Source organism: Callionymus lyra, chromosome 5 (assembly GCF_982586985.1).
Source record: "Callionymus lyra chromosome 5, fCalLyr1.hap1.1, whole genome shotgun sequence".
Classification (NCBI taxonomy): domain Eukaryota; kingdom Metazoa; phylum Chordata; class Actinopteri; order Syngnathiformes; family Callionymidae; genus Callionymus; species Callionymus lyra.
The window spans coordinates 31,795,543-31,819,650 of record NC_141822.1 but is presented as its reverse complement, the minus strand read 5'-3'; the positions used below and the strand labels follow the sequence as shown (position 1 = coordinate 31,819,650).

Sequence of the window (24,108 nt, the reverse complement as noted above, 5' to 3'; positions counted from 1 at the left end):
TACTCCAATACTTCAAAACAGTTTGTGGTACTACAACCAGTTGGTCTAATACTACTGAAACAACTACTTTAGATAATACTTTCTCTGTGGAATTAATGTATAAATTGATTCTAATATTACAGCAACTTTTATTGACACCACACTCAGTGCTACTACTGGTTTAACTTAATACTAGAGTAAAGGTAGGAAGTTCTACTGATCAGCATGTGAACTGGAACTTGTACAAAGCCTAAGTAACATAAATGTAAACAATGTTGAGCTATTAAGATACTATACCTACATTATTAAGCTTGTTTTATTGAATCAATTGCTACACAATTTAACATCAAAATTATAACGCTGTGACAAAAACTTCTGTGTTCAACTTTTTACAGAATATTCTTATATCAAAAAACTTAAAAAAAAAAAAGAGTAAAATAAATAATCAGGTGATGCGTTCATGTGCTCCTTGTTGCCAAATATGACGTGACTGTTTCAAAGTAAGTAAAACATTCGTTGATCCAAATTGGAAACTTAAAATACACATAATGACGTTATGATTTACTACAGATGTCCTGACGATGTGCTACAATTATTAAAACAATCAAACAATCGACTTTTGATCTGTGTGCATTTGACGTAATTATTATTCTATGAGAAAAAGAAAATGATGATGTTCGATTGTCGAGGCAATCATTGAACGCAACATTTCCCGCGGCTTTTCTTTTCCATGTTTAAATCTTAAATTCCACAACTTTGGAAATAGAAAGTGAATAATTAATTCAAACATGTTTTAATTTGTTCATATTAATTTAATACTCTATTTATGGTAATTTTTTTAAATTATTTTTAAATCTATTGTGTGTATTTGATCAGTTAATTATAAAACTTTATTAACAAAACTTTTTTTTACTAATAATTTCCATCGCTTTTTTCTGTTCTTCATAAAAATGAATTGACTTCAACAACTTAACCATCGGTGCAACTCGTTCGATACAACGTTTAATCCCTTCCGTCGTTCTTCCTTTCTTCCTCTGGTAGTTCCTCTCGTCCATCATAAATCCTCAGAAATTTAGGAATAATGTCTCCTGTCGACCACCCGCGACTTTACAGAGCAGTAAAAATAATGGAAGTCAGACGCACAAGTGCGGTTCTCTCTGGAGGTCTCGAAATATTGACTCAATTATTAATTCTTCGCTCGGTGTGTGTGGAATGTGTGTGTGAGAGTGAGACGAGAACTCCTCCAGTACTTGTTCAAATAAAAAGTTTTAATGCAGCGACGGATTGAATTAAGATTCAAACAACTGTTGAGTGTTTTTTATTATTAACAAATAGAGATTTATTTTATTTCAATATTCTTCATTTATTTTGTGACAAAGTCATTTCAATCGCTACTTTCTTCAAAAAAAGAAACATTTACTTTATATTTAATAAAGTAGCCGCCATGTTGTTTTTCCGCATCTTCCGCGATTTATTACTTTAATTTTTTCACTTTTAAACGAAAGCTCAGACGCGAAGAAAGTAAGTACAACTAATAATCTACAGGTGATTAAATACAACAAAGTATTTCATTAAGAAGTTCAGCTCAGATGTAAGCAGGTTAAAACAAACAAAGGGTCAGAGGTGTAAACAGGTATTTGTCACATCATGTTGTTGTTGTTGTTGTTGTTGTTTAGTCTGGTTCGTTGACTCTTGAGCGTCTTTCTTCGAGCACCTGATCCCGAGCAGGAGGGGAGCTTGTTTCCTCAGTGAGTCTGCCCCCTAGTGGACACTAAAGAGCTCGACTTTAAAACCCCAGAGTCTCCAAGTCGTGTTCTATTTTCTGTTTCTTTGACTTGAACCACCATCATTAATGATAAGATCAACTTCGTAGCATTTAACAAATATAAGTTGCAAATCAAAACTACTACATCCATGTCTACTAGTGCAACTATACATGTTTTATTTGTTCAGGCTTTTCCTTGATTTTCTGGAACTCCTGTGTTGTTCTCAGTTTTATCTTGACATTTAAAGTATATATTTTAATGTTTTTTTTTGTTTTTTTTTAATTGTTTAAGCGCTTTGTGACCCTGGTCTGGAAAAGCGCTCTATAAATATAAATTACTTACCTATTTACTACTTTTACTGGGCGTCAAACATGTACTTTTCTTATACAGCCGTGAGAAAGTACTTTAAAAAAACAGTTACCTCCAATGCTATAAAACACTGCTACTTCTACTATAACTACGATCAGATAAACCACATATTAAATGTAATACCACAAGAATTAAGAATTTCTGCTACTTCTACTATATACTAATATACTATATGTATATACTATTTGACTTAACTCTATTATTGCAACAACAGCTACGAACTCTTGTACACAACAAACAACAATTTAAATAAAACAATAATTCATGTTTAAATTCAGATAATATTAATAATAATAATAATAATAATAACGACTGTTGTTTTTTATAATAATTACTGTTATTATTATTTACTGATACTTCAGTCATGATGTGATCATTTATCCAACATCGATTAGGGAACAACTTAATTGTGTAGAAATCAAATGTTCACATGTGATCTGAATCATATTCTATACAGTATAAATTATAACATGCATGAAACTATCTGAAATATGTGAATATCTTCTAAATCCCAACAGGACACGCCACATTTGTAACTCACTTTAAAGACCAACATAATGTTCTCCATGGACCACAAGGTTTACTGATGATTTAGTGAAGTGAAGATCAGGGTGTGGAGGTCGTGAAAACAGGTGATGAAGAGAGTGCAGGCAGGGAGGAGAAGTGAAAGAGAAGCTAGAGAGAACAGTGACATGTAATGAATGGCTACAATAAAATGTATTTCATTTATAGTTCCACATTTATTATGGTCTGGCTTTTTTTTGTTAAAGCACTATCATGATCACAATAAAGATGTTTTTTAACTCCACAGTAATTAGTTAGCATGAGCACAATATAATTTTGCAAGTGCTCTGAGTTATGCTGCATAAGCTTCAGTCTTTCTAGCAACTTAAAGTTAACTTAACAAAGAAATGGATCAACAATAGTTGAAATCTGTGAACTGAGTTTCCATCTGTTCTCACACGGATGTTGTTCATTAATTCTGTCGTTCATCTGTCGACCGAAGAACGTTGAACTTCAAGATGTTTCCGCTGCAGAGTGACTCAGTCGAGTAGATGTCCTCATAGGCAGGCGGACGTCCAGCAGTGTCACCACCACTCTGATTATTATTGTTTTATTATTAATACGATGTGGTGCTTTTCATGTGAATGTGAAACATACACAGAGTCTGCAGTCTGACACAGTGCTATAGAAACACTTCTGAACACAGGTGGAATTCAATATTGGTTTCTGTTGCTCACTTCTCTGTTACTGAAGGATAGCTCTGCTATGATCCTAATCTTCATTTCTTTACAGAACGTTTGCAGTTCCTCCACCTTCACCAGGGACTGTGATCAAATGTTGCCATTGGATTGTTCCATGAACTCCAGAGAACAAAGAAACATTTGAGACAAGACAGTGTTTGGAGACATCTCCTCCAAAGAGAGATTATTTCCAAGTATCATGACGTAAGAAGAAATGATTTCACCACTTCCTCAACTTTCTGTCTTATTTCCATCTTGTCTTCTATTAAACCTCGTCAGTCATAATGAGTTTGTTCCTCACTCAGGTATGATACTTGTTATTACCTGGTAATATCTGTGATCTTTTAAAAAATGTTTTTAATTTTTAATTTTTAAGATTTTTACCGTCGTGAAATCCATGATTCAGTTAAAATGCGAAGCCATCCACCTGAGACTCAGAGAAGAGTAGCTGCTTCCTATGATAACATGTTTACCTGATGACACTGCGGATTGTAACATCACAACAACTGCGTCAGACCTGTCCTGGTGGCAGGTCCAGTCCAGGTCTCATCCATCCCTCTGGGAACATGCTGGTCCATCTGTCTGCAGGTCCAGCAGGAGATCGTTCCAAACCTGGTGAGCACGAAAGTCCTGGCGACGGAACCAAGCGTTTCTGGACAGTCACAGTCGGGGGGATCCAGTAGTTCTTCTCATGATTATGAGGGAGACGCCCATCAGTGCCAGGAAACACTCCAGAAAACATAAAAGCGATTTGTTTCTTTACCCGGGCCTGGTAGTGGACTGAGTCACCAGGTGATGTGTCTGTGTGATTCTGGTGTTGTTGGTCTTCAGCGACAATTCTGTTTCTGAAAACTGATTAAAACTGTTGACCCTGGTTGTGTTTTCGTATTCTCTTCTATAAGTTCCCAAGTTACAATTTCTACTAAACTACATGTTTTTCAAATTAAAACTTTAATTTTTTGTATCCAATAAAACATGTTATGATATAGCTAGCCTAGCTAGTGGCTAGCAGTTCTAGCAGCAGTGAGGTATTTGTATCTCCAAATAACACTTTAAATCTTTGTATTATGTTGAAGATATAACAGTAAATAGTGCAAATCTACAATGAAATGACCAAAATTCTATTTTCTAACATCCATTTTTTTTTTCTACTCTGGCTTGGGAACAAGTGGAAACCCTACCGGTTGATGCTTCAGTCGCGCCACAGTCGCGTTGCTTCATGTTGTCAAGACACACGACACACACTTGACTAGCCTGTAGGTCACATGATCGTGTGTTCGTACCGGAGACTCTCAGACTCTCCACTCGTCGTTCCTTCACACGGACTCAGCAGCCGCTCGTGTGCATAAGTTATCAACTCTCAGTCTGACATGAGAACAACACGCGTCACGCTATACTATACGTGTGCGAGTCGGCAGCTGAAGGGTCGCACAGTGCTACATACAACTCTAGCGTGCAGGTGTAGTCATGTGACTGAACGCCACCATGATGGAAGAACTTCAGAGCCAGATCTAGCTTTACTTCTTCTTCCTGTTAAAAAGTCAAAACTCAAACAGAAAAGTTTGGACTCAAGTTTCAAGTTAAGCATTACCTTTGACAGGTTTTTAGACAAAAAAGTAAACATTTACAGTACTTAAACATTGTATAGTTGTGATGAGGAAAAAACAAAAAGTATTTGTTTAAGAAGTCGTGATTCCTTTTTCAATTTCTTTTGCTTTTCAAAGACTATCCTAATGACCACCTATCATTTTCCTTTTAAATATATAGTATATTGTTGAACCTTTTCTGTACATTTTTCAGTTGTCCTTTCAAAATATAGGCGGGTTTTTAAAAGAACAATATTTTAGTTTGTATTATTTAAACACATAATGATTAAAAGTTAATGTTTAGTGCTTTTCCTCACAACAACATTGCATTTCATTTAAAGTTTTTAATCTTGTTGATTCGGGGTTATTGTTTTTATTAGTGATGAACATAAATAAAGATTTTAGGCCAAATCCAACAACTTTGTAACCGATTGATCTGATGATCAGATGTCTTCAGTTAACTGCTCGAAAGAGATGAAGTAATTTTCACAGTGATGTTGTCTTTTTTTGCTTACGTCCTTTTGTTTCAGCTGAAGAGTCTTGATGAGCCAAGAAGGTACTATTTGTCGTTTTCGTTGTTTTTCTTTTTTCAACAGTAGTTTTTGTAAAAAAAGAGGTTTGACTTTTTTTCAAACCCTCAGCATTCAGAAGAAAGAAAGAAACTGCCCACTGAGGGAGGTGTAATGAACCCATGTGTTTTCCCACATTAACATTTTTTTTTCAACAATGTCATTTGTCATTTCATGACATTGTTTTCTATCAAAACTTCTAAGATTTGTGTTTTCTTCCCCTCGACGGCGATCATCACTTCTCACATCTGACATTCTTTTTTAAGCATAACCAAATTAATAAAAACTGAGAATGTTTTAAGGCCAACAACTTTGAGTTTTTGTTAAGAAGAGCACAAAGGTTTAGTCGCAACTATCCATCATGAGTGTGTGTCTGTGTGTGTGTGTGTGTGTCTGTGTGTGTCTGAAAACTGTAGAGTGAGGAAGATCACAACTTGTTCTGCAGCTCTTGTCATCGTGTGACAATGTCGCTCGTGACTTTTCCATCCTGCACGATAATTAGTGACGCGTGTTGCCTCCATAGGCTGCAAAGCAACTCCATGGGTGTGTGTGTGCGTGCGTGCGCTGCAGCAGACAAGAACACCTTCGCTCATCTATATTTCATCCACAATGCAAACATGGTGACATGCAAACATGTTTTTCTGCTGAATATCAGAGCAGCAGCTTCTCGGCGTGCGACCAACCTTAAACAAAAAACAGAGCAGGTAGTGTGTCTGTGTGAGTGAGTGTGTGTGTCTGTGTGAGTGAGTGTGTGTGTCTGTGTGTGTGTGTTTCTCAGGTTGGCTCTATAGAGATACTGAGGATTCAAGGAAGTCCAGTGTTTATAAAAGCTGCACACATTTTTTCAATTAGCAAACTCCAAATATTTATGAACTCAACATTTCCTCTCCGGTGTGTGTGTGTGTGTGTGTGTGTGTGTGTGTGTATTGATCCCGTGGGTCTACGCTTCATTACACTCGGGGTCCACGACCATCTGTCCAACAGACAATGTTGTTCTTAAATATTAGAGTGCGTCGTTGCTGGACGAGGAACTAAAGGTTACACAAACACTTGAGAAACACGTGAACAGTCTTTTTTTTTTTAAGTTTTCTTTGCGATGACAAATTTTTAGTAATCCAGAACAATTTTGCAGGGGCCCCTCCCCCTCCCTGCTAGCATGCTACCCGTGACAAATGTCAAGTGACGTGACATTGTGAGGCGCCGCGGAGGAGTCGCTACAGTGTTGATGAGTCCAACCTTCATCTTCATCTGTGACCTGCTTTTAATCCTCATTACACTAAAACTAACATCACATTGTTTTCTATTTTTCCTGTAATTCTTACTCCGGTTTTTACAAAAACAAATTTGTATTTATAGGAATATATATTTTTATTTCAATTTCATTGGAGTTTCTATTAAGTAAAGTTATCAATAAAGGCTTTAATAGTTTTTATTTACAACGTTTTTATACTTACATGTTTTTTTTCATTCTTTTAAATTAAATTAAATTAATTATTATCTTTGCATACTTCTATCTTTCAAATTGTACCATGATATATTATCTCATATTACGAAAATCTTTTGTTTAACTATGGTTAAGGTATGGACTAGCGGAAGCCAACACTCATGTAGTAGCATTGTCATGCTAATGTTAGCATTAAGTGCTAATAAACAAACCTATGTTTTACTCTGATTGTTGACCCTTCGTATGTGACGACAAAATGTTGACGCATCAGCTTCATATCTAAGTCTGTCCCTCAGACCAGAAGTGTAACACTGTAGACGTTACACTTGACGTAACAAGTCGCCCTCGACTGGATCAACCTCTTCTCTCTCGCAGGGATTCCAACCCTGGACTATTCTGGGCTCCATCGCCGCCTGAACCGAACATGTTGACGGCTCTTCCGACCTGAGTGGTGGAACTGAAAATATTCCATCACTTTCCTCTGGAAACATCCCAGCAGAGCAGAGGTCGAGTCAGAAGTGAACCAACAACCTTCTGAATCATTGATGCCCAACGTTTATGCTTCATTTATTCCCTTTTATTCTTTACTGGTCCACGCCACGGCATGTTAATGTGTGGCGGGAATCTTTCATTAAGTCAAGATATAAAAATATATTATATAAAGTAAAATTACAACCACCTGAAGTCAAATAAATCTAAGTATTTATTTTACTTCAACAAAAATCTAATAATTATTCTGTTTCCGTCACAGCCAGGGCACCAGCAGAGGTTAGATGGAGGGAGGGAGGGTGGTGGAGAGGGAGAGGGAGAGGGAGAGGGAGAGGGAGAGGGAGAGGGAGAGGGAGAGGGAGAGGGAGAGGGAGAGAGAGAGAGAGAGATAAAAAGATAGATGGATAGATGGATGGATAGATAGATAGATAGATAGATAGATAGATAGATAGATAGATAGATAGATAGATAGATAGATAGATAGATAGATAGATAGATAGATAGATAGATAGATAGATAGATAGATAGATAGATAGATGGATGGATGGATGGATGGATGGATGGATGGATGGATGGATGGATGGATGGATGGATGGATGGATGGATGGATGGATGGATGGATGGATGGATGGATGGATGGATGGATGGATGGATGGATGGATGGATGGATGGATGGATGGATGGATGGATGGATGGATGGATGGATGGATGGATGGATGGATTTCCATCCAAACTACAATAGGTTGTATGGATAGATGGATGGATGGATAGATGGATGGATGGATGGATGGATGGATGGATGGATGGATGGATGGATGGATGGATGGATGGATGGATGGATGGATGGATGGATGGATGGATGGATGGATGGATGGATGGATGGATGGATGGATGGATGGATGGATAGATAGATGATAGCTGATAGATAGATAGATAGATGGATATATGGATAGATAGATAGATTTCCATCCAAACTACAATAGGTTGTATGGATAGATGGATGGATGGATAGATGGATGGATGGATGGATGGATGGATGGATGGATGGATGGATGGATGGATGGATGGATGGATGGATGGATGGATGGATGGATGGATGGATGGATGGATGGATGGATGGATGGATGGATGGATAGATAGATGATAGATGATAGATAGATAGATAGATAGATGGATATATGGATAGATAGATAGATTTCCATCCAAACTACAATAGGTTTAGTTTCGAGACAAAGTTGAATTTTTCTTGATTTGTGAAAATCCAAAAACCAAATTTTTTTTTTTTAATCAAGAATATAATCAGGATTAATCGTAATTAATCTACAGTAACCCTATGATTAATCCGACCCAGTCGTAAAGTCGTGTTGTCGCACTGCTTGTGTTTTTGTTGAGTGGAAAGTGTGTGGTTCGACGCCGGCTCTGACAGATGAAGTTTAAGAGACTCTAAACGTCCCTGCGGGTGTTCCGGCTGAAGAAGAATCCGGATCGTGGCCATAAACCTGCAGCGCCGTGTTTGTCCAGATGGTTTTCCTCGCCGTCGAGGAGCGAGGTCACATGGGCACGTCGTTTACAAATTAGCCGTAAACGTTACTGATGTGGGTCTTGTTGCCGGACGGGTGGAATCTGACGAATTACGACCCCGGCGAGTCTCTGAACAAACACGGCGGGCCAGACGGAACTCTGCGTCTGCGGTGGAACCTACAACCTCAATGGAGGCGTGTGTGATAAACTAAATTAACTAGATCAACGCGTTTAACCTCAATCCACCACTGATTGGACAAACTAATCTGAAGCTTATTCTGGCGACCAATCGGTGGCTTCTCTTGTTCGTGTATGCCATGTGATTTGTGTTGACTGACCTTTGACCTTTGTGTAGATTTGTCATGTCAGTGACTCCAGTTAACAAAACGTTTGTTGTGTTTAGAGACTTGCTAACATGTTTAGTGCTAATGTTCCCCGTGATTTATTGTGTTGCCAATGACTTGTTTTTACAGATTTGTGTGCTTGTCGGACTGTTGTATATTGTGTTTGTTATGTGTTTAGCAGTCGTGCTCTAAGAACTTCTGGTTTTGTGATCACAGGACACTTGTTTTTGCTACGATGACTCTATAGTTTGGTGACTTATTGTGCGTCATGACTTGTGTTCAGTGATGTGGTTTGTGTTGTTCTGCTCAAATTGTTGTTTCTTTTTGTGTTACTCACGTGTCATTAATCTTTACTTGAGATTGGTTTTAGCTCAAGCATTTCATCGTTGTGTAGTAAAATGTAATTTGCTGTCATGTTCCTTATGACTTTTTTTCAGTATTTGATGATGTGTGGATGTCTGGTTCGTATCCCGGCATGCCAGGGTCACAGCGTGGCTGGGTGTACCAAAAAAGAAGCAAATACAAGTTTTTTTTTTCAGCTCATATATTTGTATATATTCATATATTACACATTTGATACACGAGAGTCAGACAAAAGTAAAAATGTACAAATTAGAGAATCATTTACACAAGTCGGCTCTTTTTAAAACTCTGTTAAATACAACAAAAAAATCCGGAGATGAGATAGGTGAGATTTTTTTTTTTTTGGAGACAGCAAGAACCAGCTCGCTTCAAGACAGATGTGAAACACAAGTGGGACGTGGTATTGCTTCTTGTGCTCCTGTTAGTGAACGAGTCGCTGAACTACCAAAGATGTGAACAAAGAGTTACTTGATCTATGACACAGGATTTATTTTGTGTTCCTCCTGACAAAGAAAACTTAATAGGATACAAAATGACCCACATTTTTGATGTCAGAAGTTTTCTATGATGTAAAAAGTTGTAATTCTGAGATTTAAAAGGTGGAATTTTACAATAATAGTCATATTTTGAGGGATTTTAAGCCACCATTGGGCAAATCTCAAAGTCTCAGTTTGGGATATAAAATAAAAAAAAAACTTTACAAGTTCACGGTGTAAAGATACATTTCCTAAAAATGTACAGAAATTCAATTTACATTTTAAAATGGATCTGAAATTGTTTCATTTCAAATTTAGTAAAAATGTATACTAACTGGAGGAATTGGGATGTAAAATTTGCCAAATATAAAGTTATGGTAAAATAAATCCTTATTTGTTTTTTTCTTCACTATACATGTATACGAATTTAAATGTATGTAAATGTGTTACATAAAAGAGATTTGCTTTTCATCATTTCTAAATGTGTATGTTTTGTTTATGAGAATAATGTTTTGATGTTCTTTTTCATGCACTTTTAATGGAAAATAAATGTTTCTGTATAAAATTGTTACCGAAATATAAATGAAAAAATAAACAAAAACATTCTGGAAAATGCTTATCAATAAAAATCAAATCAAATGAAAAAAATCAAGATAATGTGAATATACTGCATATATATTTTTCATTTTATAATACATTCACAATAAAAAAAAAAAATCCCTTTAAAGGAGACAATTAAGTCAATTTGAATTAAAACATTTGTTTCCTATAAATCTCATAATTACAACTTTATTGCTTCATGGACAAGAGACAAATGAATTGATGCATATTATTGATTAACCAAAATAGAAATCGCACACATGCTTGGTTTCCACTGGACTACGCTGACAAGTCAAATGTTGTCTTAGCTCTTCTGGACTCTTGTGCCTCGAGCCACCGACCCGACAGTCACAGGAAGTTAACGGGAGCAGTCGGAGCGACGCCCACAAGACAGCTGGTCTTTAAGAAAGAAACTTTTCCCTTAAATATCCTGATAAACAGTGAAAAAAGGGCACCGCTAACTGTGCTTCTGGATAGTAGCAAAAATCAAGGCACCTGTTTCTGATCAAAGTTGTCTCTACATCGACGTAAATGCGATACATTTTTCATTTTAATTGAGATATAAATGTTCAAGAGAATTGACGACAAAGAGAAACCATCAAACGTTAAAGGCATTGTTTGATTTTTGAGGCGACCTAGCGACACACAAGTGACTCGACTTTAGCGCTGGACGATACGAACAATTCGACGACACTAACCGGGGTTTTTTTAAAAATACAAAACATTTAGGAACTAAATGAGTGGCATCTTCAAAGCCAAACATGATTATCATAACGTTTATATTTTCATGATATAGCGAGCAGCTGTATAATGTGAATATCAGCATCTAAATCTTAAGTCAGACAAGAGTTTTTAATAAGACGTGTTAAAGTTATCAGGTTACACTTGTTAGCTCTAGTAAAGTCTATACAAGTTGCTTGTTTTGGCAGCTGAAAGTAGCTCTACTTCCATATTTACTGTGTTTTTCACAGTAGTATCGGTCAAAAAGAGCTAATCAGCTAAACCTAGTTTGGTGAAACACAAAGGCAACCGAGTTAGCTAACCAGCTAAACCAGCGAGATAACCAGCACAGTTTCTCAGCTGACCAACCAACAGCATTTATCGGAGCTAGTTAGCTCGACCGCTAAACCTACCATGTATCCATCAATAGATCTTAGCCTGGTGATGCTAAGCTAGGTGGCGTTGCATTGAAAGTAATAGCTTTACATTGGAAGCAAATGTGTGTAGCGCTAGGTCGCGCTTCAATTTGGGGTAAAAACATTCCTGCCGTTCGTGGAGCCACAGTAGGTCGGAGGCACTGAGGTCAGCGGGTTTTCTTAAAGCACTTGGATGTTCGGCTAGTGTGTCTCTTTGTCACCTCATTGACAACTTGAATTTCCACGAGTAGAAAATAAATCAGGTCACTGGAATATCAATATTTACAGTTGATAAAATTATTTTGTGAATATTCAAACAGGAAATAAATCGTTAGTGCACTTTTTTTTCTTTTTCATGATTTGACATAAAATTTGTAAATTCTTTGACTACAAAAGTGATGATTACTGGTGGTATCTACAGGCTTCCTGAAGGCTTGTCTTTCATTTAATCTCTCCTTTTTTTATTTATTTTCATCAACAGTGTTTGATACTCAGTGCTGTGTCATCGTAGAGAGAATCTCGCTCCCGAAGATCATTAAAACAAACTGTGCTCAGAGGTTTTCAGGACGTCTGGCTACGTTTTTAAAGCCAGATCTTGTTCTTTTGTAAAAGGATCGGAGCGAAGTCACCTCAGCAGTCGGCCATGTAGCGTCCTGGAGGAGAGAAGATGAGCGGCGTCAACAACGTTTGATTTTTTGTAGCTTTTCCACTTTACAAAGGAAGCAGGAAGTAAAATCAGCTTAAACTGTAGAGCAGGAGCGTTGAACTCAATCACACAAGGCGCCGAAATCTTTTAGCACTCTTGGTCGTGGGCCGAGCAACTTCATATTTACAAACCAGTCTTTAAAACGGACTATCGAATGAATTTCCTTTAACCTGCGTTTAACTCTTGGAATTCTCTTGTTATTACATCCATAATGTGTTTAACAAATGTTGAGTCTGAGGCCTTTGTTACTCAGAGAGGAAAAAACAATTAAGTTTTTTCTTCTGTTTTATTAATACTGTATGAAATGTTTGTTTTACTTTAAATATGGTATTTTCTCTGAACAATCAATAATCCCATTTCAGTTAAGTTTACTAAAACAAATAAACCTGTGAACTAGTAAAGAGTTAAACAAACTAGAGGCACCAACATGGAAATTAAAAGTGGCAGAAAAAGTGCAGAGGAACACAAAAGAATAAACAATATTTAGTCATTGTGACTTTCCCTGTAGCGTCTCTATCATCAGGTGTTTATTTTTCTGTTATTATGTTTAATTTCAGCATTTAACAAACCGTCATTGACGTCATTAACTAAACTAGTTAATACTGGTATCGTTGGTGTCCACAGTTAAACCTTAAGTTCAGTTTGAAGTTTCAAACTGCACCTTTACTAGTAAGAGCTCCTTTACTAGAACATGTTGGACTCAGGTGCGTGTCCTAGTGAGGAACTCACCTGTGGCGAACCTCTTCTTACTCAGCGAGAGTCTGTAGCCGCTGCCCTGCAGCTCCATGTCCACCCCGGACAAGGTGCTGCCCTCGTTCATGAACTGCACGGCCAGAGTGGAGGGAGTGGACGGTCCACTGGACAGCTCAAATTTGGCCCTGATGCTTCCAGCACCTGTAGAGAAGCAAACAACACGTGCACTGGTCGTGAAAGAGGGTTTACACACTATCAAATGTTCACTGTTTCATTTTTTTTCTCTTTTTTCCCAACTTTTTTATTTTGCACCTAATTAAAACAGTTTTTTATTTTTTTATTTATTGTTTTACATATATAGTTTCTCATTTCTAAAAACATTTAGTTGCTGGATTTTCTGTAGAATTTATGTATATAGACACATTTTCTACAAATAAACCACCAAAAATATATTTATTCTCCTGATTGTATTGTTATATATACTTATAAATGTGATTAAGAAATTAAAAGTTCATGTTAACAAATAAAAAAACATGTTAATTATTTTCATCAGCAAAATACTTGGACTTCAATTTAACCAAATTGTTTCTCATTGTTTTGCTTTTAAGATCATATAGTTTTGAATTCATATTTTTATTCTAAATGTCTTCATCAACAGCATCATCATCTAAGACGGTTCAATTAATTAAGCATTTTTTTAAATGATGCATCACCACCACAAGCTTCCAATGTGCCTTTTGCTCGGATCTTCTAGTGTTGCACTTTAATTATATGTGACAGACTGAAGGAGTGTAAGCAGATGATCATGTGACCAGTGAGCCCTCTAGTGGACAAACATGTAACTCCATACATAAAACTTAACAACACAAGCCCAGAGTTTAGTGATTCAGATTTAAGACCCATGAGTGAAGACAAGACGTCCTTTATCAGGTAAAAACTACTGAACCTTACTCAAGATCAAAACCTTGACATAGATTTTCTTTGTAATGGAAGACTCTCACTGACTAGTACGACTAAGCAAATGTTGAAAAGATCTGAAACTCACCTTCATTCTCAGACTTGTCCGAGATGTCACTGAGCTTCCAAAGACACTTGTTCTGTTCGGCGTTCCTGCAGAGAAGGAGGTTGAAGCTGCACCTTCTCTCTCACCATCACCCACTCACAGGCACTCACCAGATGGAGTTGGGCAGAGACTGCATGCTGGTCACTCCTCCGTCCATCGGCAGCAAGATCTGCAGGTTGCTGAGCGACCCCGGGGCGGCCATGGACTCGGGGTTGTAGCGGTAGTCCACCCTTAGGTCCGTCGTGGTCGGGGTGCACTTCCAGTACACGGCCAGGTTCAGAGGAGTGGAATGGATTCCATCAGAGAGAACCTGAACAGCAGCACAGGAGGTCAGTCGGCGCTTGTTCAGACCAATATATTTCTTACACTTTAATCCAGTGGAACGCTGCTAAAAGTTGGTGAAAACAATGAGTCAAGATAATTTATCGTGTTATAGAATAAATAATATATAAGATATTATTTAGATGAACGTACCGTTAATGTGACCCTTGCATGTTAAACTAAGTTTAGGACCAAACGTAAGAATGACAGCACCTAAACATGAGCCTCCTCCACAGTACAGCACCTCGCTCCCTCCTCTCCACACCAGAGCTCACTGACCAACTGACCTGGTATTTCAGGATGTCCACGTTGTAGTAGGACGCGGTGGGATTCTGCTCCGAGGTTTTCCTGAGGAACGACGTCAGCGCCTGCATGTTGAACCAGAAGTCCCTGGAATCTGAGTCACCCTGGGACGGATCACTGCAAAGAGAAACAAACATAGGGATGATGGAAACCAGCAGAACCCCACACACACTTCATGACTTTTTCCTCCTACTCTGGGCTCCACTCGCCTGGAAAATATGCGCTTTCTAAAAATGATCCAAACGGCTATTAAATCATGAATTACGCCTGATTAGATTAGTCCGGCCATGTGGTCCTGAGATAACCCGAGTCAGAAGCGGAGCCAAAAGCGTTTAAAAACTTCCCGTTCGGCTGTTCCAGGAGGAATCCGGCCCACAACAATATTTGAAAAGCAGAGGAAGCAGAAGCCAGGGCTCAGACTGGCTGTCGAAAAGTACATTTGTAGCCGGAACGACTTCAAAAAGCGGAGTCACATTTGGAAAATCCAACTTCCAAGTAGTTAAATCAACTTCACCTGCTATAAATTTAACGCGTTTTCCTTTTAGAGGCAGACTGTGATGCTAGTCTTACGCCTTCTGCTGCTCCTCACCTGTACACGAGCTGCTGGTTCGGCAGGATCTGCTCCAGTCGGCTGATGTTCTTCAGTTTGAACGTGAGCACGGCGGGGGAGGGGTTAGAGGTGAACACCTTGATGATGCCCATGGGGAAGGAGAGCGTCATGTCTCCTGTGATCTTCACGATGCACCTGGAGGGTCAAGCACAGGTTCGGTCTCAGAGACATTTCAATCCTAGTTTTACGTTCACTACAAAGGTGATCGCCTGCATTAGATCAATATTTCAAGCACCGTTTGAAAACCATGGAAAATCATCTTATATCATTTTAAAATATCAGCTCCTCAATAAACTTATGAGCAGGTGGTGTGTGTCTGATCTGTTTGTCGATGACAAAAAAAGCAAAAACATTCACCAAGTTTTTCATTTACACACATACTGTAGTGTGTCTTTTCGAACCGTCTCTCCCTTTCATAATTTAAATATATATAGAGTTTCTACGAGTCAATTCATGTCGTTCCTTGACATCTCAACTTTTAATACCATTTGAAATTAAATTTAGGAACAACTCTAAAATCAACCGAAATTGAAAAAATTAGGACAACATCAATTATTGAATTGTTTTTGGAAATTTGTTTAATAATAATACAAATAAAAAGTGCACAAAATACACCATATCTTGTAAACTTCGCCTGGTAACATTCAGATAACTCTCATTGGGTTTCATTCATGAAGTAAATTCCAGCAATGATTTAGAAGATCTCAGCTACAAGAAAACTACTGGATTCATGAACAAGAACAAACACATATGATTGTAAACAGAGGTTATTTTGTTGAAATCCCAAAAGTGAGAGCAGCATCAATCTGTACACTCATTAAAAAATATGAATAAATATTACCAGATATTTTGAGTTTTAGCATGAAATCTAAATGTTCATGTGTTTGCATTTCTAAGATTTTTAAATTTTTGATTCAAAACATTTAATTCCAATTAACACGGTAACTCTTAAAAAATCCTTTGGGTCATTAGAAATATTGAGAGCGATCAGTCCACAAATGAGCCTGCACAGCAAACAGCAGATAAACTCCTTTTTTCCACAAACCAACGGATCTTTGAACAAAGTAGAGTATTTATTGAGAACCCTAACATCTAAAATAATCATCAAATTCTCATAATTCTGAAAAAAATTCCAAGCATCTCTTTTTAGTCATTTTGGTAACAGACACACATAAGGTTTCTTAACGATCTCAGGGCTGCTGTGTTTGTCACTGTGTTGTCTTGGCCTTTTTTATTGTTTTTCATTTGTATGTATTTTAACTGTGTATTGTTATTTACATTATAGAACCTTCTATAAAAACTAAAAACTGCTTGGATGTTGCAGCACAAGGACATGAGGCCCTCACAAGTGTACCAGCACAGACGTTTACCGTGTCTAACTGCTGTTCCACTGAGCTCTAATCCACCCACTGCGACAGTCTGGTGTTGATCTAATGTTTTATGCACACTGTTGAACCTGTCGAGTCTGCGGTCTGAACCGTCCACAGCGGAGCTCCTCAACACCTCTGAAAGGTTCCATGTGCTGTAATCCCTGTAGCAATTTAGCAGCAGTTAACCAATAAAAATACTATTTTCTCTGCCCCGGACCATCATTTGGCCTGTGCAGGTGATCTGCTGTGAAAGAATGGTGCCAGACTAACGGGAAACATGCGGAACATCAGACGGGATGGTGCTGTGCGACTACGCAAAAATGTTCCTGCGTGACGCGGCGGCGGGTCATGTGAGACTCACTTCGTGGGATCAGCTCCTTTGAAGTAAGCATTAACCGACTCGGTGAAGGCCACGGCGATGGGCAAGGCATCCTGGGAAGCCAGGGTGACGGGGCTGGGGCCGCGGGACGTTCCTGTGGACGAGGAGAGACGGTGTTGTTACAGCTGCCGGTCGAAGCCTGACGTCAGGACGAGCAATCATGCACAGATGCAATTAAGAATATTTGTGCGATTACATTTCAGCGCAGAAGTCACTCGTACATCAAAACTGACTCTTTGCATAAACAGACACGGGATACGGTTGAAACGGCGAGGACCGGGAGTATTATTAGAGTGACCTCAGACAGAGCAAGTCAATCATGCTACTCCTTAACGCCAACGCAAATAAAGTTTAATCATGTTAGCAGGTCATGAGTGGATGAGAAAAATGGAGACCACACAGGAGACGAGCAGAGCATCCAGCTGTCATCGGGGCGAGACGAGGTTAGTTTTCCATGAGGCGACATCCACACTACAACAGTTTTACTTAACGTTTGTGTTTTGAAAAACTTTGTTGCTCCAAAACTCAGATTTGAGCCAGAATGAGTACTGAAAGGCTTGATTTGAACCCAAGAGTAATGATTAGACTTCAGTTAGTTAGTGCTTTTAGATTTTGATTTTATACATGTGTTGAACTCATGGAATAGTTACATCCCATACACCAGAGTCAGTTGTTGTGGCTTTGTTGAAGTACTATAAAGTATAAAGTGGATATATGAAATTCATTTCTCGAGACCCAGTACTCCAATAGAGAGATGTCCCTCAGCTGACCCCGGAACACTTTTGACTGACCCAGAATAGATTGAGGAGGTTTTAGAGACACAACCTCCAAAAAAAGGAAGATAATTGAACAAACAAATGAGGCAATTCGTTAGCTTCCTTGAATGAATTTAAAGCTCACAAGAAGTAACAAAAGTTGTGTAAATTAATCTATGATTGTATGTGTTAGAAAACCTGGCAAGAAGTGCAAAAATAACTGTCATATGTAGCCTCTTTTTTATGGAACAATAAAACTGTCATAGTGTGGACACAGCAGTAGCATGGTTGTACCTGCAGGAGTTTCACAGCGCTTCTCAAAGGTGGGCAGCTTTGCTATGAACAAATCGTCGTCTTTGAAATTAAAGAGAAGGAGAAATGAGCAGATGAAATAAAAACAGGATTCAACAAATGTGTGGTGGAAGGAGAGACGATGGAGGATGACGTGGGAGGGAACACAGGAAAGATGAAAGAGGTCCAGAGAGGAAGACTCACTTTGGCTGAGAGGAAGGAAAGAAGAAAGAGGGAGCAGCTCTGGGTCTGGAGAGGAGAGGGAGAGACGGAAGGTTGGCTCTGCTCCTGTGAGTGGAGGAGCGAAGGAGTGCAGGGAGGAAGGAGGAAACTGTGCTGTGGATACAAGTGTGTGTGAGAGATGAGTCCTTATAAAATATACCGTGAAGTAAGTGATCCTACAGACTTCATGTCCATAAAAAACATGAAAGTTCGACCTTCATTAAGTCCGAATGGGAACATTCCAATATTATAAATTAAATTATAAAACCATTTAATTATTTAGAAAAATATGACAACAATTATCGCATTATTTTTGCCCCAAAAATATTAGATATGCATTGGCAAAATACCTTAATCAAAATAAATTGTAATTTTCTTTTTTTTTAATGAAAAAACAATCAACATTTCAATCAATGTTACAAATGAATGTACATTTTAACTGTATTGCTCCTTACTACATCTACTAATCATTGTAGAAAAAAAAAGTAAATAAATATAATTAAATATAAATATATTATTTAGATTGTATACATTGTTTTAAATAAGCCTTTTCATTATTATTCATCCATATTACATTTGTATTTTCTTAAAAAAAAGTAAAATAAAGAGCCTTAAAGAAGATCTCACCGACTGTAGGCGTGTTGGCTGCACTGAGTGAGGCGTTTGAGGACAAAGAAGAAGAGCTTTCAGCCCGGGCGAGGGGTGCAGGTGGGGACGGGCTGGCATTGGTCTTGGGCGGGCTGAACGGCCTCACCTGAGGACAGAAGGCTTCTTTAATAACTTTTATCATCATCAATAAAAAACAGGAAGTTGATGCGAACTGATCAGAAGAGATCAGACTCGTTAAGACTGAATTTCCCAAAGATGAGGAATCAAGTCAATTAAAGCCGCAAAGTTTTGTCGAATACCATCAACAAGACCTGATACTTACAATTTCGTTTATTCCCGAAAGTTTCCCTGTCGGCAGTTTGGGTCGGGAGGAAGGTCGTGGGGGCGGTACCAGAGCTCCAGCGGTCAGAGGGGTGCTGGGTCGGTTTGGGAGGGGAACTGTGAACGGAGGATACTTGTCAGTGTCAAAGTTAGTTTGCTTAGACAGCAGCGTGCATTACACAAAATGAACAAAACACAAAGTTTGAATGAATAAATAAAACATTAAAACATGCAAATAAAAACCCAAAGAAGGCAAAAACACTCATAACATGCGATCTGTACCAAGACCATTCAGCTGCTGCAAATGTTCATCGTAAAACAAGACACTAGTTTTCATTTTACACATATGATCCTTTAAATTTGATTTCAAAACATGTTTGATTCCTGATCCTGACCGGCTGTCGCTTGATTCATACATTTTCAAATGTGAAAGCATCACCAATGAGAAACTTGCAACTCAAACAGTCCAATCAACTGAAACCTGATTCAGAAATAAATGCATCTTTTAATTCTCTAATGTGATCATTGCAACCAAATAAAACATATAATATAAAAACATATATAGTTTATTAGCCATGAATTAATCCCAGTATGTCGATCTATTTGTGAGTCAGTGGAGAAAGAGTACCATTTTTGTGACTTATTTGTGTCAGGGTACAATTGTTGACTCTACCCTTGAATACATACAAAAGCACTGACTTTCTCAAAGGAGCTTACGAGCCATCAGTGAAACTTTCTGAAGCCCTTTGAAAACAGCTGGAACCAAGTGTAAAAGCAAAAATAAGAATGAATAAATTCACATAAATGAGGGAAAAAGTAAAACCAAAAAACACGCAAGCAGAACCAAACATGCGGGGATTCAAACCAACAACGTCCAGTAAAAGATTACCGTTGGCCATTTTGCTCAAAGGCACTGCAGCTTTATCAAAAAAACCCAAAAAGGCATCTGTGAAACACATCTGGTCGTCCTCGCCCTGTGCTCGACTGTAGACTTCTGCCGAGCCGTCGGACAGGAAGCGGCCAGTTCTGCCGGACTGAACCCTCTGGACCTCCCTCGACCCTGAACGTTGGGTCTGACCGAAGGAGTCGTTGAAGGCGATCCACTGGCTCTGAGACCAAGACGAGCCAGAGGAAACATCCTCGCTCTTTGGTGGGGTGCCTTCGAATGGGCTCGGGTTTGGGTCTATGGGATCAGCGGGCAGGCTGATGGGGGCGCTGTGGGCCCTCACTGGAACTGGTTTGAGAGCTTGGAAAGGGTTTTCAGGTGATTCCCAAGGGGAGGATGTAGATGAAGAGAAAGGGGAGGCGTCTTTGTTTACTCCAGCAAGGGGGGGCGAGTTCTTCTGCTGGAGAGTCTCGGCTGTTGGACGTGACGTAGTCAGACATCAGACTCAAACATAACTGAACAGAGCAGTGAAAGATAAGGATGGAGGAGGTAAAAAGGATTGAAGGTCATTTTACTGGAGTTTAGAGGGAGTCTCATAGGTCACAACACCTTATGCAATCATCAAGAACGCAAATTCAAACTCAGACTGCAGCAAGTGTTTGTGAGGATAACAGAAATGTACAATATTGTTAAATATCACACATCATTAAGTACACATAGAGACACACAATGCCTAAAGACAGACAAGAATAACACAAAAGACACATTGGAAACACATAAAAGGAAAAAAATACACTGAAGCACATGACACACACCAGAGAAATTTACCTTTAATTTAATACTTACCCACTCAATATATATATACTTTACTGTGTATATATAATAGACAAACGGTCGTAAGATGTGCACAATAAATGGAAACCAACACATCATCTGAAAATATACTCGCTAATGCATGAACACAAAAGAAGGGACAAAGGAAAAGACACACCTAGGAAAAGTAGTACACACTCACACGTGCACACACACAAAATATACACCAAAACATTTTTTGTGTAACTATTGTAGATTTTAATTGCAGCAGAGATCTCAAGCATTGAAGGTCCGGTTATTGACGAGGAGGTTATTGATCAAAGCAAACACAGTTGCGTCCTCGTTAAGATGAAGTTAGCGTCAACACACACACACACACGTTACCTGGCGTGTCTGATGAAAACACGCTAGACTCAGTGATCAGTAAAGATGTAGGGATGGTGGCGAACACGTCGGCCAGGTCTAACGACACAACACATCAATAAGTGCACATTAAAACAGACCCACAACAACCTCTGGGCCATAGGCGTGTGTTTACTCAGCGAACTTGAACCAGGAGCGCGAAGCGGGTCAGACTTAATCTTAAGCTCTGCTCTGCTCTTTGGCTCTTAAGCCGAGACATTTGACAGTAACGAGACACTGTTTGACAATATACGTGCCGGGGGGCTTTCGTGGCCCCCACCCCTCCGACCTCGACGAGGTGCCAATTAACACTGGATTACCGTTAACCTAGGAGAGGGGCCTCAGCTAATGCCACACCGGTTTAACACATGCACGACAACTGGAGGAGCAACACAAACACGCACATGAGGGACACTAGTGTTTTCTTAACAACACCAGCATATGATGCCTCTAGTTCCTACTTAACATATTAATTAAGTATAATAATCATTACATTTCTTTGTACGGATTTTTTGACAAAGGTATGTAGAAGTATTTGAGAAAAGTTAACAATTTAATTTTTCAAATACAATAACTTATTTTTTCATATATAATCATCATCAAAAAAGTTTGTTGAAAGAAGTACAATAATTATGTTTAAAAAAAAATTAATAATGTTTTACAATAATATGAGATACAATTACAAAATGTAAGACTGATGAATTAAATCATAGATAAAAATGAAAAGATAAAAACAACTAGTAAAAAAAATTATAAATAATGCAATATTTTAAGATGAAAAAAAACAAACATGGATAAGCATTATAAAAATCCAACATAAAAAAATATAGTTACTGAAATGAAAACTGATAGTTTTTGTAATGAATTAATCTAAACTTTAAATACATCCATAACTAAGCTATGCATGTTTTAGAAGGCTTGTGGAGGAAACCAGAGTGCCTGGAGGAGGCTGGCGCAAAAAACAGGAGAACCAACAAAAAGTCCCAACAGGACTTACTTAGCTCTAAGAACGATAAAACTCAGTCTTACTGTGATGCTTCAATATTTCAGCACTCCATAACAGTATGGAGGTGGTCATAATGTTAAGGCTGATTAAGTTGAGGGCCTACATTATAAAAATGGTTACCTGTGGACGACGACGTGGATGAGGAGGAACCAGCTGCCACTGTCGGGCCAAATGGATCCAAAGACAGGAGGTCGTTGTTGGTCAGTCTGCAGGAGGAAAACACCGCTCAAATCATTTTGGAAGATCTGGAGATCGACAGGAAACACTTGAAGTGAAACTCACTCGTACGAAGTCTGCGCTCTGCTCTTGGCGAGTTCATCACCTACAGAGAGGAAGTGAGAAGGTGAGCAAAAGAAAGAAAAAGACTTAAAATACCAAGAAATAAACCAGTTCAACCATAGAGACCACACCATTTCTTTAAACTAATTAAAATAAAATAAAATCTGATTTAACTTGAAGTCACACCTAACATGACATGGAACCTTACAGTGAAAAAAATCATTTTCTTTCAGACAAAAACAAATATTAGGAATTATTGACAAAATTTCATGGAAAATTTGAACAAAAATAAATAATTTAGCTTAATAAAGTAAACAAACAAATAAGAAATAAATGAAAAAAAACATGACAAAAAGACTATGTGACCTGATTAAAAGTTAAACTATTTGTGGGGCAATATATACAATTGAAGAAATAAAAATAAAAAAAACTTGAGATTGGGAAAACTGAATAAGAAAAATGAAAAGAAACTCCACCAAGCAAAGACCCGACTTGAAAAATAAGGTCAAGGTGGACAGAAGGCCCGAAAACCACAACATAATGGATCCCTCACACACTATTTATTTTCAGGCTTCTGGGTCACCTTGACCTTGACATAAACAATGGTTGAGAAAATTAAGAAAACAAAAATGGACAGAAATATAGAAATAAGTAGATATTTAAGAAATAACATATGAAAAACATATTTTAAAAATGAAAGTTGTTAAAATAAAATGTTTAAATTCAAAAACTGCTGATGTCGTCACCAGCAGTGGAGAGGAACCCCCAAAACTGGACTGAGGTTCTGGCAAGTGAAACATTTATGTATATCATTTTTGTAAAAACCTCAGAGCAGCAGAGTTAATGTGATTGATCAAAACTTTGAAACAGGGGGGCTTTGTCTTCACTCAATAGCGCCCCCTGTCTAAAGCTGTGAAGCTCCAAAAGCAAACTGAAGCAGCAGCAGTAGTTAAAGGTGAATGAAGCTGGGCCCCAGGGAGGGAGGAGGGTGGTTCATTACCAGGAGGAGAAGTTGGGGGACCACATACTCACCATGGAGACGGGAACTAAACACAGAACCTCCCGAGATTCCTGAGTGTGTCAGAACAATTGTCACTATGAAGCCGGCATGTCCGCTTTTAACCTTTCTACACTTTCATCTGCACAACTCGTCTCACACGTGAAGAGATATTTTTCTTCCAAACTTGTGTTTT

At 38.4% G+C, this 24,108-nt stretch overlaps 1 protein-coding gene across 4 annotated transcripts in view; it reads right to left on the bottom strand.

Moving 5' to 3' along the window:
• Positions 1–9,837: 9,837 nt before the first annotated feature.
• fcho2 (FCH and mu domain containing endocytic adaptor 2) overlaps positions 9,838–24,108 on the bottom strand; it is a 48,758-nt gene continuing 34,487 nt past the window's right edge. Inside the window, exons 16-28 of one of the 4 annotated variants that reach the window (XM_087791981.1) lie at positions 23,948–23,986; positions 22,919–22,958; positions 22,757–22,842; positions 19,531–19,646; positions 19,227–19,353; positions 18,381–18,713; positions 17,314–17,425; positions 15,562–15,717; positions 14,957–15,089; positions 14,459–14,658; positions 14,331–14,395; positions 13,322–13,486; positions 9,838–12,539 (exon numbers count right to left, since the gene is read on the bottom strand). In XM_087791981.1, the coding sequence (XP_087648107.1) occupies positions 12,517–12,539; positions 13,322–13,486; positions 14,331–14,395; positions 14,459–14,658; positions 14,957–15,089; positions 15,562–15,717; positions 17,314–17,425; positions 18,381–18,713; positions 19,227–19,353; positions 19,531–19,646; positions 22,757–22,842; positions 22,919–22,958; positions 23,948–23,986 (1,595 nt within the window). In that variant the 3' untranslated portion in view covers positions 9,838–12,516. The remainder of the gene's footprint in view (positions 12,540–13,321; positions 13,487–14,330; positions 14,396–14,458; positions 14,659–14,956; positions 15,090–15,561; positions 15,718–17,313; positions 17,426–18,380; positions 18,714–19,226; positions 19,354–19,530; positions 19,647–22,756; positions 22,843–22,918; positions 22,959–23,947; positions 23,987–24,108) is intronic. The other 3 variants (XM_087791982.1, XM_087791983.1, XM_087791984.1) reach the window with 3 other exon arrangements.